The following is a 16,948-nucleotide window of genomic DNA, read 5'->3' on the forward strand; positions in this document are numbered from 1 at the left end:
CTTTTTCCTAAGAAATCCCTCATGGCCATTTCAAGGCACATACATCCTTGCCTGATTAGTATCTCAGTTTCTGACATGCCCAGCACTACCAGTTCAGTTCTTTGAATGTATAAATGGTGCTTTTCATTTTGCTTATCTGCTTGTACTATATCACTCCTGTGTCTAGACAGTAACTCCTTGACAACAAGTAGGATGTCTTAAAGTTTCATTTTTTGTTACAACACTGAGCACATAGTAAGCATTCATAATAAACATTCATCAAATGCTTAATTGAATGTAGCAGTTGACAGTCTCCCAGTGTCTTTCCTTTTTAAAAAGTTTACTTAATAAGTACATCAATAACCCCACCACAGCCCAGTTCATTCCTATCTGGTTTTCTACGAATCGTATAACTCTTCTGAGTGTCAGCTGTTCAGTGGACTTTGCTCTCCAATGTTTGGCAGAGATGACTGGCCTGTCTTATGCACGCTGTTAACTCCCGCTTCCTATGCCCTGGAAAGCACCTCAAATTGATCCTGGCATTGGTTTTTACTGTTGCTTTGGATGTAGACTCAGAAGCCTCCTCAGTGCCACCATCTTTGGATACACCCTGGGTAGCCACCATCTTTGGAACAGAATGTTAGTGGCCAAACGTTGATGGCCTGTTCTTCAAGCTGTGTATGTGGAGTGGATTGTGGCTGAGTGGAAAGTAAGAGACTGTTCAGCTGGTTCTCTCTGTCAGGCATCAGCATATGAAGAATTCACATGACGACTTCTGACCAAATCGTGTTGGGTGTGAATGTTCTTATCTGCAAACACAAACCTTGTCATTTTATTACTTTAGGATGTTGAAGTCAAATGGATTGAATACCAGAATATGGTGAACTACCTCATCCAGTGGATTAGACATCATGTGACTACAATGTCTGAGAGAACATTTCCAAATAATCCTGTAGAACTAAAGGTTGGTGTCATGCAAGTAAACCAGGATTGATTGATAAGAAACTCATAGCTAAATTCTTTCATAATTTCATAATTTCAGGCATTCAAGAAAATTGCTGTTGGCAAGCCAGAATAAGTAGGCAAATTTTTGATTTACTTTTTTCCCTATTATGCAGAGAAAATATACATAAATATTAATAATTAAAACATAATAGCAGTAGCATCTTAAAGAGACTGATAGTGTCTAAGCTACATTTGTTGAGAGCTGAAAAGCCCGGGGCTTGCTTTGCCACATTGGTGGTGGGAAGTGCTGAGCCCACAGTGGCTGGGGAGGAGACCTCGGGGATCCTGCACACGCCCCAGTGATGGGGAGCAGCTCCCTCAAGTCTGTCACACGTTGCCTCCGGGGCCTCTCCTGTCCTGAATTTTATTACGTAAATTCAGAATTGGCACTCAAAAGGCTGGTGTTAGCAGGCAGATGGTTTAGCCAAATATTCTCTAATACCAAAAATCTTCGGTCAGACTCTGGGAGGGAAAGATGTATAGCAATATAAAAGGCATAGATACATAAACTTACAACAGAGTGAGTTGACTCATTTTGTGCATATGGGTTTGAAATAGCAAAGCACTCTATTTTAAAAATTGATAATTAAATATTGACTACAAAGCCTGAATTCCTTAATTTGTGAACTTTGTTGTCACATTCAGATGGGAATCATGGAAACTGTAATAACCCATGTTGGGCCCTGTAGAGTTACTCATTCTGCTCATGCATCTGCACAGAACATCTGGAGCATAGCTTGTGTCCACGCTGCCACAGGGAGTTTGTCCTCGGCATGAAGTCACTTGGCATCTGTCGATAAGATACATTTTTAAAGTGTCCTGGTGTTGTTGGTATGATGTCTACCTATGTGAATGCCAGCTTCTCCAGGCAGGGAAAGCTTTTCCCTCCTACTACCCTGGTGCCGCAAACATGGGGCTCCACATGGTGACACTGAGGGCTTAATGCCCAACAAATGTCCGAAAAGACATTTTCCATTCAAAACAAATTTTACTGTCAAATACACTTACTTCCAGGTGCAATCGTGTAGTCTAGACCTCTGAGTGAATTTGTACTTGCCTCTGATAAATGCAAATTCTTAAATTTGTCAAAGAAGTTTGAGTAACTGTGCAGGTTATTTACTAGTGCCTAGAATAGAGTAAGACATAATGCAGGAAAGAAAATACCACAAAGAAATGCTAAAGAATTGTTTTAACGAGATAACCATTGAATACAATTCTATAGACATGTTACTACCTGAAGATTTATAGGGACTTATTTTAATGCAGTTTGAATTAAGAGAATTGTTAGCATGTACTTATTAAATGAGAAAATATTTTACCTGTATAATTTTTGTGAAAAATTTTTAACAAGCATAATATTTAAGAGGTTTGTAAATTAATATCTACATTATCTAATTAATATCAACCATCTAGTTTAACTGTATACTTCTCTATTAATAGGCCCATCAACTAATAGTGTCTACCTTCATTTATTTAAGAAAAGCTGTTTACATTGGCCATTGGGACACTGAAACCAAATTTTAGCCCCTTTTAGCTAAGAATTCTGTTTTCAAGGATAGAACATGAAATAGAAAATGTTTTTCTTTCTTTTTTGGGAATTGCATCAGGTTATTTTTCCAAAAACTGAAAGCTAAGGTGCAGCATTTGGAAAGCACATCTTTTAAAGGATATGCTTTCTTATTTTGGTGCTGAGAGACCTTTATAAAACCCTAAAAGGCCTGTCTTGGTCATTATTATTCAGATTCCTCAGGGTACATGTTGAAACATGGCTCACATGAATAATTACATCCTTGTCAACTCTTCTGTAATTCTGCTGTAACCCTGGTCACTAGTTGGCAGGGAATTGCAACTATCCCTGAGGGTTAATTTTATAAAGAAATTTTCACTGAATGCACATTATACAGTACATAGCACTTGTTATGGTAAAAAATGAGATACTGAAAGCAGGGCTTTGAAGTGTGGCCCTTAATTTATTTTCTCTTCCATTTAGGCACTTTATAATCAGTATTTACAGTTTAAAGAAACAGAAATCCCACCAAAGGAGACAGAAAAATCAAAAATTAAACGCCTCTATAAGCTCCTAGAGGTAAGTGGGGATTTCCCTTGTATTATCAAGCATTGTCTTTATTTTTTAAAATCTTTGCTTCACAGTCACAGTTTTTGTTTTCTCAAGATTTGGATAGAATTTGGACGCATCAAACTGCTTCAAGGTTATCATCCAAATGACCTCGAGAAGGAGTGGGGGAAGCTCATTGTGGCCATGCTGGAGCGGGAGAAGGCGCTGCGTCCTGAGGTGGAGAGGTAGGCAGAGGCTCCGATCCCTGGGGCCTGTGGAGGAGCCTCCTGGTTCTCTGAGAGAGGATTTGAATTTTAGAGCCAGGCTGATGGAGGACCGATACTAATCTTGTTCATTTATTTGGTATGTGACCTTGGATAAGTAACTCATCTTTGTGACCTTCCATGTTTTGATGTAGAAACTCCTTTGAGATGTTAAAAGGAGTAAAGCAATGAAGGAATTATTAGAATGGGCTTGGTAGGCTGGACCGGTATGTAAAGTCTCATCTAATAAGTATTCACAGTTTTTGGAATTTTGTTTTCGTTTTTTGATATTGGCAGTCAAACCTAGGGACCCTCAACCACTGACGTACATCTCCTGCCCCTCACACCCTTCCTTCTCCCTTTATTATTTTGAGAAAGGTTCTTGCTATGTTGCCTAGCTGGGAACTGGACTTGGCGATCTTCCTGCCTGGGCCTCTTTTAGTACTAGGGTTTCTGTGCCTGGCTAATGGAGTTTAAAACCATCAGAGTTACTCATAATAATTCTTAAACTCCTGTTTAAATCACTAGCTCTGGATGCCTGTAGGTTAGCAGTTAACTTTTTTTGTTTCTTTTCGGCCATGGGCAGTGGAAAGCAGATTCTAGCCTGCCACCATGTGAAAGCAACAGGGCCGTGTGGAGAAAACATGCGGTCAGCGCTGGCTCGGCTTCCCTGTCTACCAGGCGTCTGCAAATGCATTTCTTTCGTGAAATCATTGCTGGCTTCTCATGGTTCCACCCTCTCACTGTGCTGTACTCAGTTTCCCAGGGAAGGTGCAGCTTCACCTTTGGGAAATGAGATGGTGGTGGTGATGGGTGATGATGATGGTGGTGCTGGTGGTGATGGTAGTGGTGATGGTGGTGGTGCTGGTGATGATGATTTGGTGGTGCTGGGGCCAGACTCTGGGGCCTGGCACTTCCTAAGCAAGTGCTTTGCCTCCGAGTTGTACCTGCAGCCATGCTGGGTGGATCTGTCTCTGTCTGGTCCTAAAGCTTGAGGCACAGGTGCTGTGATCTGCACTCCTCTGGCCGTGCAGCCAGAGCCTGTGTGTGTGGTGCCTCTCTGGCCTCCAGGTTTTCTGCGAGCAAGGGTATGTGCTGAGGGCCGCCCTCCTCCGTTGCCTGGGTGTGTGTGGCCCCCTGCTTGGCAGGGCCGTCCATTTCACCCTCGCTGTCTCCTACTCCTGAGCCCAGCTCTTCCTCAGGAAGCTGAATGTGCTCTCCTGGGCTGGCTCACCTGACTCATCACTCTCGTATTTTGCCTGTTTTGTTTCGTTAGGGCATCTTGTCTTGGTTGAAATTGTGTACTTACTTCTGTTTGATGATGGGCTGCTTGTTCCTCACATCCAAGCCCCAAGAGTGTGGAGACGTGTGTTGTTTCTCCTCTCCCGTGTGATGTTGATGCTTTACACAGTGCCTGGCTCCGGTACAGTCCTGTAGTTAGTATCTCATACACTGTCTTCAGTGCTACTAGAATATGAAATAACATGTTGAAAACAAGGGCTTGTCAGTCTTTTATTAAATTACTGATCGCAGGTGTGTTAAAACATAATGTTATATTTTTAAAACTGGATCACTGGAATTGAAAAAAGCCTGAAACTCACAGGATTAGGCTTTTATGGAGCCAGTAATTGTGGGTGATCAAAATGAGGTACTAAGTAAAGGAAAGAGAAAAAAGATGAAGAGTAGAGTTTAGGTGTCATAGTAGTGGATGAATTTAATATATATGTCTTAATCCATTTTGTGTTGCTATAACAGAATACAGTACTGCATGCTGAGTAATTTAAAAAGAAAAGACATTGACCAGGCCAGACATGGTATGTGCCCAGAATCCCAGCACTTTAGGAGGGTGAGGCAGGAGGATCACAGGTTTGAGTCCCACCTAAGCAAACTAAGTAAGAACCTTTCTCAAAATATAAGTGGGTGGAGATATGTACCTCAGTGCCTGGGTTCAGTCCCCACAGCAGTACTGGAAAAAAAGTATTAGCCAAGTGTAGTGGCCTGTGCCTGTAATTCTAGCACCCTTGGAGGCTGAGACAGGTGGCCGCAAGTTTGAGCCTAGCCTGGGAAATTCAGTGACTGAGTGAGACCTTGTCTCAAAATAAAAATTAAAAGGGCTGGAGATGTATCTGCTGTGAAGGCTCTGGGTTCAATCTCCAGCATTTCCCCCAACCCCACCCCCGCCCAAAGAAATTATTTCTCACAGTTCAGGAGGCTGAAAAGCATAGTACGGTGCTGGTATCTGGTGAGGACCACTGTGCTCGTGGAGGTGGGAAGGAAGAGAAGGTAAGGAGAGACAGACGAGATGCAGGAGACATAGTGCACATGCAGGCCCTTCTGGGAGAGCAGGCAGCCTCACCAGCAGAGGGGCTAGACCTGGCGTCTCAGCTGGCCAAGCTGCTCCAGCCGTGGCAGCATTAGCCTATCCATAAAGGCAGAGCCGTGATGGTTGCACTGTCCACACCACTGCCTTGGGGGTTAAATCACCAACACATGCCCTTCAGAGACCTTCAAGTCACAGCAGAATGTTCTGTCTAGTATAGTTCGGCTTTAAGGATGGAGTGACCTATTTATGTTAAAATGCAGTTAGGAGTTTAGGACTCAGGAGCCTGCCAGTGAATCCTGGATTGCATTTATTTCCTCAGCCTACAAGTTGTGTGACCTTATACTGTGAAGCTTTTTAATGTCTCACCCTCGGTTTCCCCATTTGTAAACAGAATGTGCTATAACACCTATCATGTTTGGTGGTGAAGTGTTTGAGATGAAGTCATTGTGTGTAAAATGATTAGTCCATAGCCTGGTACATAATATTTGCTTAACAAATGTTAGATATGTTATTGTGGGATTTTTTAATAGTTGCACTTAAAATATTTGACATAGCACTCTCAAATTTCTCCTTTCTTACTTTTGAAAAGAAAAAGAAAAGTATCTTTCTGCCGGAAATGGCAGTCTGGCTCTGTAATGGTGCAGGTAGGAAAATGCTGCAGCGAGTAGTTGGATAAACACCTGCACTTCCCTTGACACAACACGTTTTTTGGCACTGATCGTGCATCACAAGTAAGAGGTACACAGCATGGTGTGTGTAAAGACAGACAGGAAAGAGCCCCTCTCCTGTGCCGCGTAACAGCTTGTCAAAAAGTGAAACAGACACAAATTAACTTTGCAGCTATTGCAGTTGAATATTCCACTTAGCACTTCAGCTTTCAGAAATAAGAAGCAACTATAGTAGCTTAGAAAAGGAAGCCAGGCATGGTGGCGTGCGTATTCCTGTAAATCCTAGCACTGTGGGATGCTGAGGCAGGAGGACTGCAAGTTTGAGCCCAACCCTCAGCACCTTGGTTAGTTAGCAAGACTCTATCTTGAAATTTAAAAAATTTTAAAAAGGGCTGGGGTTAGAGCTCAATGTGAAGGCCCTGGATTCCATCCCTGGTGCACCTTGTCTCACAAAAGGTAAATGGATAAGCTTCCAGTTAATTTGGTCTTATGAACAAGTGGCATAAATGGAAATGCACTTCGTTTCTCTTGTTTGTGGGTACTTGATGGTTTTCAGCTCTTTGCCTTGTGTTATCCTGCTCAGACCCAGCCTTTGCAGAAGTCAGGCTATGATCAAATGTTACTATTCTTTCGCAGTTATTTACTATTGTCAAGAATAACCTTCACTAGTGGTACCTGGGCTTCTGGGATCTGGGTTGTTTTTTAGGTGTTTGCAGTTGGATGACTCTTGGTGAAAATATTTGGCATATCTTTCCAGCAACGCCCCAGTCTGCCTGCTTTGTCTGTACTTGCAGGGCTTTAATTCAGGCTGCAAAAGGCAAACCTCAGGGAGCAAACCAATGGCTTTAGGCAAGATTCTTTGGAACAGTTATCAGCATATCATTTGCTGTGTGTTGCATATGCATGTTGAAACCTATTTAAGGAGCCACCAAAGTCGTAATATTCAGCTGCCACTTTCACCATTAGAGGTAGAGCTTTTCTAAACCTTCTAGTTCTTAGTCAACTTTTAATGGTCAGAGAACATCATTTCAGGACTAAAAATGCATAGTAGTAGTTATAGTTACCGAAGCAGCGATTCTGTGTTTAGTAACACTACCAGCACTCGAACCAGTCTGGATTCAAATGAAAATTTTCTCTCTGTTCATTGTGGTCCAACCCTGATCAACTCCTGCATTAGCTTCGGCAATGAATCCTTTGAAGGACACAGGTACTGGGTCACTGGTGTGGGCTTCAGGATGACAGTATTTTTCAGGGATGTGCACTCTGATTTTCTCTCCTTTTGTCCCTTCTTTTAGGTTGGAAATGCTACAGCAGATTGCCAGCCGCGTCCAGAGGGACAGCGTTGTCTGTGAGGACAAACTGATGCTCGCCCGAAATGCTCTCCAGTCTGTAAGTGCAGTGTAGGAGCCCCTAGGTGTTAGAGAGGGCTCAGTGTGTGCTTCGATGAACTGAAACTTTTGAATAACATTTGCTTGATTCTTGGTATATTTCCCCTACTGAAGAAACTTAGTTTATGAATGATGGATTGATGTTTGCTCTCTGGAAAGTCAGTGAGCAAAGGGAAAACACGTTTTTGAACCAAAAAGTAAAACAAAAAAGCCCAAGTAGGCTTTTGTCCTAATAATTGGAGTTTTAAATTTAAGACTAATTCTAATACTTATTTCATAGACATAATATTGAGTTCTTTTAAATGCAGGATTCCAAAAGATTGGAATCAGGGGTGCAATTTCAGAATGAAGCAGAAATTGCCGGGTACATACTTGAATGTGAGAACCTTTTACGCCAGCATGTCATTGATGTACAGATTCTTATCGATGGAAAATACTACCAGGCTGATCAGCTGGTGCAGAGGTAAGAGTGCTGCCTAGGCTTACTCTGTCTTTTTCAATATTTTGTGGGCACTAGTGATCAGAACGTGTAACATTTGTATGAAATACATTTCTTAGTTCTTTTTAGAGGAAATGTGTGATCATTTCTTGAAAGATGAGTAGTAGAAAAAACATTTTTACTGCATAAAATAATTACTGCAGTTGTAACTAAAGTGTTCATTACAATGAAGATTTTAATTGCACATATCGTGTTTACATATGTGAGGCTGACGAAGCAGGGGCCAAGCACATACTTAATGTGCACAAGGCCCTGTGTTCAGTCCCAGCACCACACAATGAAACAAATAAGCGAATGAATAAATGTCCTAAGACATTTGGAAAAGGAAGAATATAAGAAAATTGCCATTTTAATTCAGTTTTTTCAGTCTTCTGTTTATCTTGTTACAGAAGTGTTCATAATAAAATGTTGGAGAAAATGTGTCTGAACACATATGTCTCTAAGAAGTGGGTTTGAGGTTAGGAATGGGAACTCATATTACAGCCTGAAAGTTTCTATTTATAGATAAGTATATAGATATATATGTATATAGATAAGCAAAACTTGTAAATCATGTTTGAACCAGTGATTTCACTTTAGGCATCTCCAGTAAATCTAAGTATAGATGCTAAAATGTAAAAACAGAAAAATATTTATGTTCATGCTAGAAATATTTTATAACGTGTTTGGAATTATACTGCATGTCAAATAGTAGGAGAATGATCACATGAAAGTCCTTTTAAATGATAAAGACTAATGTGGAAAGTGCTCCTGGTATAACAATCAGTGAAAAAAATCAGCATGCAAAATTTTACCAATATGATTGATCACTTTTTAAAAATAGGCTTTTTTGAGCACTTTGAGCTTACAGAAAAACAATTAAAAGTAGAGCTGTTATAACCCCTTTGCTCTCACCCTATCCATATTATAAATCCTGCATTTGTGGTGCATTTGTTAGAATTGATAAGCCATTACTGGTACATTGTTACTAAAGAAAGTCCACAGTTGACATTAGGACTCACCCTTTGTGACAAGTGCCTTTTATTCTCTGCCTTACCCCCTTTTGATTGTCTTTTCAGGGTTGCAAAACTGCGTGATGAGATTATGGCCTTAAGGAATGAGTGTTCTTCAGTGTACAGCAAAGGACGCATGCTGACGGCAGAGCAGACGAAGCTCATGATATCAGGAATTTCTCAAAGTTTGAACTCAGGGTTTGCACAGACTTATAACCCCACTCTGAACTCAGGGCTGACCCAGGGTTTAACACCTTCCCTGACCTCTTCTAGTGTGACCTCTGGCCTGTCATCAGGACTGACTTCCCGCCTGACGCCTTCTGTCACTCCAGCTTATACACCTGGCTTCCCATCAGGATTTATTCCAAACTTCAGTCCAGGGTTAGAGCCAAATTCTTTGCAGTCTCTGAAATTGATGCAGATCCGGAAACCTCTTTTAAAATCATCTTTGCTGGATCAGAATTTAACAGAAGAGGAGGTCAACATGAAATTTGTTCAGGATCTTTTGAATTGGGTTGATGAGATGCAGGTAAAGAAAATGTTTTTACGTAAGCATTTCAGTCTTTATTGCTGTCAGTTTTTTTTTTTTTTTTAATCTAGTATTTTTGTGTTAAAGGTGCAGCTCGATCACACTGAATGGGGCTCAGATTTACCAAGTGTTGAAAGCCATTTAGAAAATCATAAAAATGTTCACCGAGCTATAGAAGAATTTGAATCTAGCCTTAAAGAAGCTAAAATCAGTGAGGTATGTGAATGTAGAATTTTTATCCATTTCATTATTTTGCCCTTTTTTTTTTTTTTTTTATTATTTTGCCCTTTATATGAAACCTTTGTACTGTAAGTCAATAATAGATGTCCAAAGCATAAGAATTACGATCTTTAAACTTGATGCTTTTTATCCTGTATTATAGATTCAAATGACAGCACCTCTTAAGCTAACTTATGCAGAAAAGCTGCACAGGTTAGAGAGCCAATATGCAAAACTCTTGGTAAGTTTTTCTGTTTTTTTTGTTTTTAAGCCTTTTGTTTCGTTTATCTCTTTGAGTGAAGATGTGATTCTTATAACAGTTTTCTTTATAAAGAATACATCCAGGAATCAGGAACGGCACCTTGACACACTGCACAATTTTGTAACGCGTGCAACTAATGAACTTATTTGGTTGAATGAAAAGGAAGAGGAGGAAGTTGCTTATGACTGGAGTGAGAGAAATACTCACATAGCCCGGAAGAAAGATTACCACGCTGTGAGTGCAACCTTTGTACTTGCGTGCTGAAGTCCTATTTTAGGGTTAGATTTTTTTCCTCACATACTCCTTAATTCTTTCTTAAATTAGGAGTTAATGAGAGAACTGGAACAAAAGGAAGAAAATATTAAATCAGTTCAGGAGATAGCGGAGCAGCTTCTTCTAGAAAATCACCCAGCCCGTTTAACTATTGAGGTGAGTTAGAAAAGTTTAACAGTCTGGGTTGAATATTGATATGTGATTATTGCCCTTCTTTCATTGCTGATAAGTTGAAAAGTGCAAACTGCCCCATTTTTTTTATCACAGTATGGCTCAGAAATAGTGTTTCTGACAAATTGTGCTGATTTTGCCTTTCGTTCTCTTGCTCTCTCTAAATATGTCACCTCGCATTGTTGTCTTTTGTGGCCAATGAGGTGGATTATTGTAAATATGAAGGACTTGTCTGTAAGCTTTTAAATTTTATTTTAAAATTGCAGTAGATATAATCTTACCAAGCTTCATTTCCCTAGCAAAAGTGGGGAAGAATGACAATGAGAAGAAATAATTTACTCTGACACCTTTAGTCTAGTGCTTGGAACTTGGTATGTTCTCAAGAAATGTTATGATTTGATTCAGTACTTTTATTGTGACCTGGTTTGGTGAAGTTGAAGTATACTGGGGCAGTGCCCTGCTCATGGTGTGTAGTGAAAATTTCAAAAGTGGGAGCTGAGCGCTGACACTGGATTTCTCAGGTTGCCCAAGCAGCTGTGGTGGTGGTGATGCTTTAATTTTTAGGGCTGATTTATTCTAGTCAGAGTTAGTGACCCCTGTATCTGAATGCGAGGGGAGTTAAGATGGAGGCAGAAGGTGTCACACCTGGGCCCACCGGTGTGATACTAGATCACACGGGGCGGGGAATGTGCATAAAAGCTGACATGCTTTGGATTCAAAATGGATGGAATCACATAGTTTTTGTCCACTAAAATTGTTGCACAAAATATTAGGCCTCATTAGGGTGTTTTAGGAGTACAGTATTTAACCTTTTTGATATGAAATATAGATTATATTGATAGGAACTTCCACTTAAAATTTTAAAGACATAAGGTAGGGCCCCCACCAGGAAAGGAGATAGCATAATGGAGTTCAGGGTATACTTTTGTTCAGTAATAAACGAAAAATGAAACATAGGGCAGAGAGAGAAAGCGGTTAGGAAATGAGATTATATGTTAGAGTTGTGATGGGAATGGAAAATGTAAACGTGAATCTGGTTATTTTTATGTAGAAATGATATCTGAAAGTTTTTTATGGAGTAAAATGAAGCCTTTGTCACCTTGCTGATGCCTTTGGCCTATCCAGTACTCAGTACAGATAATGGATAGTATTTAATTAATTACCAACACTTTCCTATTTTGTATGAAAAAACTACTTAAAGTAACAGCGCACAGTGTACTTAGATTAGGTGAACATGTGGGTTTGGGGCGCAGCGGCAGCCCTGGGTTCAGTCCCTGCACCAGAAAGCAGCAAACGCAAAATAGCCCAATTCGATTGAGCAGATGATGTGGCTGTGATGTGCTGGCAGGTTTCCAGCAGTGCCTGCTCTTCAGAAGGCCTGCGTGAACACAGCCCCGCAGGAGCAGGAGGGCGTGTTCCAAAGGGAGGCTGTCCCGCAGTTATGAGAGCCTCAAGTGCCCTCTCCTGGAAGGCAGCGAACGCACCGTGGCCATACAAGGGTGGTTGATGTTCACCAAGCAGATACCCAGTCTACAGTACTTTTTGCCCTCATGAAGGAGGCACTTTGTATTAAATAAAAGTTCAAGTAAACAATTTTTAAGTAAAATTCATGTATCATAATTAACATGATCCCAGAACCACACTGCTAGGAAGTATGTACTTCCTTTTTCACTACCCTCAGACCTGTCCCCAGCAAAAACGAGGAAAACTACAGAACCGTGTATTTCAGTGTTAGAAGATACTGTGGAGTGTTAGTAGTATAAGAATTCAGAACCAGCTGTGGTATTGGATACCTATAATCCCAGCACTCTAAGAGGCAGAGGCAGGAGGATCATAGAGTTAGAGCCCAGGTTGGGCTTAATAACTTAAGGCCCTTTCCCAGAGATCGCAGTTAACAAGGGCTGGGTGCGTAGCCAGTGCAGAGGCCCTGGGTGTGATCCCCAGTATCACACACGAAGAGTAGGGAGAAGGGTGTTAGCTCATAAAGGAAGGCATATTTGAAGGTTCCACAGGGCAGATTTGCATTTATGTCAAACATTAAATACTTTTTTTGTGTAAAAGTAGCCAGAGTTAACATGTTCTTATATTTTAAGAAGATCATCAAGAAGTTTAAATTTTGAGAGTAATCAACTGGATTGATTTAAAAACTTCCACATAAACTTTAGGATTGGCTGTGGGAACACTCTTAGATGAAGAGGAACATTTGGCTACCTCGGTTTCCAAGCTTCAGTCTGTCAGAACAGACCATCGTCTGTGTAGACAGCGAAGTGTTTTGTTGTTTAAACAGCGGCAACGTGCACACACCTCATTCTTTTCTCACCTTTACTTATTTCTTGTGCTGGGGTAGCACCTCTGGCCTCTTGCGTGCTGAACGAGCACTGTGCCCCACTATATCCCTGTCTGGGTGCCCACCCTCTCCAGCCAGTCTTGGACTGTGCTTTATCTTTCAGGCCTACAAAGCAGCAATGCAGACTCAGTGGAGCTGGGTCCTACAGCTCTGCCAGTGTGTGGAGCAGCACATAAAAGAGAACACCGCATATTTGGAGGTACGTGGAGAGAATCACAGCTTCAGTGGACAGCACCGAGCTTTCAGCTGACTTTTGGAAATCTTCGTCAGTTATTAGGACATACCTGCAGGAGAGAAGCAGCATGCTATCACAACAGAAACCCTTTTAAAACTCTGACACATTATACAGTCTTTTTATTCTAAAAACATGTCTCCTATTAAGGAAATGTTATTCATTATAGACAGTCAACCAAGGCAGCTCTTCGTTTTATTTTTCGGGACATTTAAGATATCCTTAGAATTCTACCCTACTTAAAAATTGATAGATCCCTAAAGTGAAATAGACCTCCCATCCAAATGATACAGAGCCGGGGCTGGGGATTTAGCTCAGCGGCAAAGCGCCTGCCTGGCAAGCGCAAGGTCGTGAGTTCGGTTCCTGGTACCGGAGAAAAACCAAAGAAAAAAAAAAAAAAACCGAAATGATACAGAGCCCAAGCGTGATACACACATAGAAACCTGAGACTCTCAGCCCCCTCTTAGAGCCATCCAAGGTCAAGGGTTGTCGGGTTCAGAGGAGGATAAACCTTTTTTGTGTGTGCTTTATTTTGTTCTCAGTCATGAGTGGTATATAGGGCCTGGACACCTAAACCTGACAGCTTGGCTCTCTGCAGGTATCTAGCATACTTTAATCACCACATTTTATTTTCTCTTAGTTTTTCAGTGATGCCAAAGAAGCTACTGATTACCTAAAGAATCTCAAAGATGCCATTCAGCGGAAGTACAGTTGTGACAGATCAAGCAGCATTCACAAGCTGGAAGACCTTGTTCAGGAATCAATGGTATGAACACAAAAAGCCTGTGTGTTTCATCGCTAACACTTACTAACAGTTAATGTTTCATTGTAGCTTTGCATATGCAGAAATTTATATTTTATTGGCATTCAATATTTCCACCTTATTCAAGTAAGTATTTAAACACTATTTTAGTATTTTTGATAATAAATACAACAAAGGTTTTTTAAGGTGATAGCCTTCACATTTTAAAGTACTTCAGTGGTGTTCTTTATATGGGTGTGTTTAGTTGTTAATTTCACAAATATTTGTTTAAAATGTTCTTTATCCCAGGCACTGTTTTGGGTTGCAGAGATGAAGCAGTGAACAAAACAGACAAAAATCTCTACTTTCATGGTGCTTGCATGTTGGAGGGGAGCTAAACGATACACGTTGCATGAATAAAATATATATAATGTGTTCCATATTGGTAACTGCTACAGAGGGAAAAACCACCAGTCCAAGTAAGGGAAGGAGAGGCCAGAGGGACTGAGCAGAGATGGGAAGCTGAGGCCAGGTTGTCAGGGAGTGCTTTGCTGGTGCAGCTTCTTTGTGGAAATCCCTCAGGGAATGGAGAGTGCACGTCTTTCACTTTTCAGAATCCATTCTCTCTGTTGCTTAGGAGGAGAAGGAAGAGCTTCTGCAGTACAAAAGCACAGTCGCAAGCCTGATGGGGAGAGCAAAAACCATAATTCAGCTCAAGCCGCGGAACCCTGACTGCCCACTCAAAACCTCTGTCCCCATCACGGCTATCTGTGACTACAGACAAATTGAGGTACTTACAAGTCCTAAAAGCAGCACTTTCTGCCCTTATCCTTTTTTGTTTTGTTTTTTTGAGACAAGGTCTTGCTGTATCATTCAGCCTGCTCTTACTCACTGTGTAAACCAGTCTGGCCTTGAAATCATAGTGATCCTCCTGCCTCAGCCTCCTGAGTACAGGGATCACGGGTGTGCACCTCCACACCTGGCTTATTCATGTGTTTTTAAAATGGTGTCATAATCCTTCCTCTGAATAAGGTTTTGCACCTCGCAAAAACAATCCAAAGATTAAGCATGGAAAGGTTTAGTTAATGGTGACTTCATTTAGTTGTTCTGTTCTTCATTTAAAACTAGATAACCATTTACAAAGACGACGAATGTGTTTTGGCAAATAACTCTCACCGTGCTAAGTGGAAGGTCATCAGTCCTACTGGGAATGAGGCGATGGTTCCGTCTGTGTGCTTCACTGTTCCTCCCCCAAACAAAGAGGCAGTTGACTTTGCAAATAGGTGTGTATGCATTCAATATTAACAGCAGTTGGTTAGGGGCTGGGGATTTAGCTCAGCAGTACAGCACCTGCCTGGCAAGCTCAAGGTCGTGAGTTCAATTCCTGGTACAGGAAAACAAACAAACAAACAAAAAAGACAAAAATCAAAAACAACAGCTGGTTTAGAGGCCTTTTAAAGATGAAAGATACAATCAGTGCTGTGTGAAGGCTCCCTAGGACCAGGGTTTAGAATATTTTCAGAAGGAACTATTAAAAGATGTGGTTTCTCTCATACATTTCAGAATTGAGCAACAGTATCAGAATGTCCTCAGTCTTTGGCATGAATCTCACATAAACATGAAGAGTGTAGTGTCCTGGCATTATCTCATCAATGAAATTGATGGAGTTCGAGCTAGCAACGTGGCTTCTGTAAGTGTAAATGTAGATATCATCTCAGTATATCCATGTGGGACATCTTCTGAGTGAGGTGGAGTTGGTATTTACCTAGAGTAAGATAGAGTCCAGCAGATTCATGCTAATGTTCAAGCACTCAGTGAGTACCTGTTCCATGCCTGCTGGGTACAAGGCGCTTTCTGAGAATTAATGTCTTAGTCACTTTCCTCATCCCTGGAACTATACACCTGACATCTGCAACTTAAAGGAGGAGAGGTTTATTCTGGCTTCTGATTTCAGTCCATGGTTAGCCAGCTGCATGACAGGACGTCAGAGTAGAAGGACCTGGGCAGTGCAAAATTTCGCATGTCACGGTGGCCAGGAAGCAGGGGGCGAGGGAGGAATCTGGGAAGTGGGTGCCCCCCTCCAGGTCAGGCCCCCAGTGACCATCTCCTGTTACCCTGTGAGCTGTATTGCCCCCACCCCCATTCAGTCACCTTCTGAAAGTCCTGTCTATAGGCACATGAGGTTCTTAAGGGACTCTTCACCTAAACCATAATCTGGAGATCACAGATTTCATTCCATGCTTATTGAAAGGTAGAGAGATAGGACATAGTATTTAGACATACAAAGCGTGGGTATAGTGTGATTTCACTTATTAAATTTCATTGATTTGTTTTTTCAACACCTGAAATTGCTAATAAAAAAGTAGGAATTTTAAATGGTTCTTTTACTTGTGACTAGTAAACTGGAATATGCCATGAGATGAACTTGAGATCGATGTCATTCCAGTTTAACACTCAGTATCTTGGTCTTTGCGCCTTTCTAGATAAAGACAATGTTGCCTGGTGAACACCAGCAAGTTCTGAGTAATCTACAGTCACGATTTGAAGATTTTCTGGAAGATAGCCAGGAATCCCAAATATTTTCAGGCTCAGATATAACTCAACTGGAAAAAGAAGTTAATGTATGTAAGCAGTATTATCAAGAACTTCTTAAATCTGCAGAAAGAGGTAAAGTATAGGGCTTTCTGTCTTTTTTTTTCCAGTGGGCATTTAGTCCATGCTATTTTCCACTCTCAGTGGAGATCTCAATCTTACGTGTATTGTACCATCTGCATATGATAAATGATGCAATTGTTGGAACACGAGAAAAAGCTGAGGGCTGGGGGCATGACTCAGTGGTAGGTACTTGGCAAGCACACATGAAGTCCTGGGTTTAATCCCCAGCACTGCAACAAAAAAGAAAAGAAAAAAGTAAAAATTTAGAGATAAGTGATTTTCGTAGTAATAGCCTGTTTTATTAAGTCTTCAACATTTAACACATTCTTTACCTGCTTTTCACTT

General features: G+C 41.0%; 1 protein-coding gene across 8 annotated transcripts in view; it reads left to right on the top strand.

Moving 5' to 3' along the window:
- The window catches only part of Dst (dystonin), a 434,906-nt gene that overhangs the window by 250,911 nt on the left and 167,047 nt on the right, over positions 1–16,948 (top strand). For 5 of the 8 annotated variants that reach the window (XM_013505819.1, XM_005406890.2, XM_013505822.1 and 2 more), the window contains 16 exons: positions 824–943; positions 2,975–3,070; positions 3,158–3,285; positions 7,590–7,683; positions 7,991–8,145; positions 9,240–9,702; positions 9,790–9,918; positions 10,085–10,162; positions 10,256–10,417; positions 10,508–10,612; positions 13,078–13,173; positions 13,847–13,972; positions 14,586–14,738; positions 15,077–15,231; positions 15,512–15,638; positions 16,432–16,615. In XM_013505819.1, coding sequence (XP_013361273.1) covers positions 824–943; positions 2,975–3,070; positions 3,158–3,285; positions 7,590–7,683; positions 7,991–8,145; positions 9,240–9,702; positions 9,790–9,918; positions 10,085–10,162; positions 10,256–10,417; positions 10,508–10,612; positions 13,078–13,173; positions 13,847–13,972; positions 14,586–14,738; positions 15,077–15,231; positions 15,512–15,638; positions 16,432–16,615 — 2,371 coding nt within the window. Of the gene's footprint in view, positions 1–823; positions 944–2,974; positions 3,071–3,157; positions 3,286–7,191; positions 7,502–7,589; positions 7,684–7,990; positions 8,146–9,239; positions 9,703–9,789; positions 9,919–10,084; positions 10,163–10,255; positions 10,418–10,507; positions 10,613–13,077; positions 13,174–13,846; positions 13,973–14,585; positions 14,739–15,076; positions 15,232–15,511; positions 15,639–16,431; positions 16,616–16,948 lie in introns of those variants that run through there. The other 3 variants (XM_005406893.2, XM_013505823.1, XM_005406892.2) reach the window with 3 other exon arrangements.

The sequence above is a fragment of the Chinchilla lanigera genome, unplaced genomic scaffold (genome assembly GCF_000276665.1).
Source record: "Chinchilla lanigera isolate Chin_1 unplaced genomic scaffold, ChiLan1.0 scaffold00101, whole genome shotgun sequence".
In the NCBI taxonomy this organism is placed as follows: domain Eukaryota; kingdom Metazoa; phylum Chordata; class Mammalia; order Rodentia; family Chinchillidae; genus Chinchilla; species Chinchilla lanigera.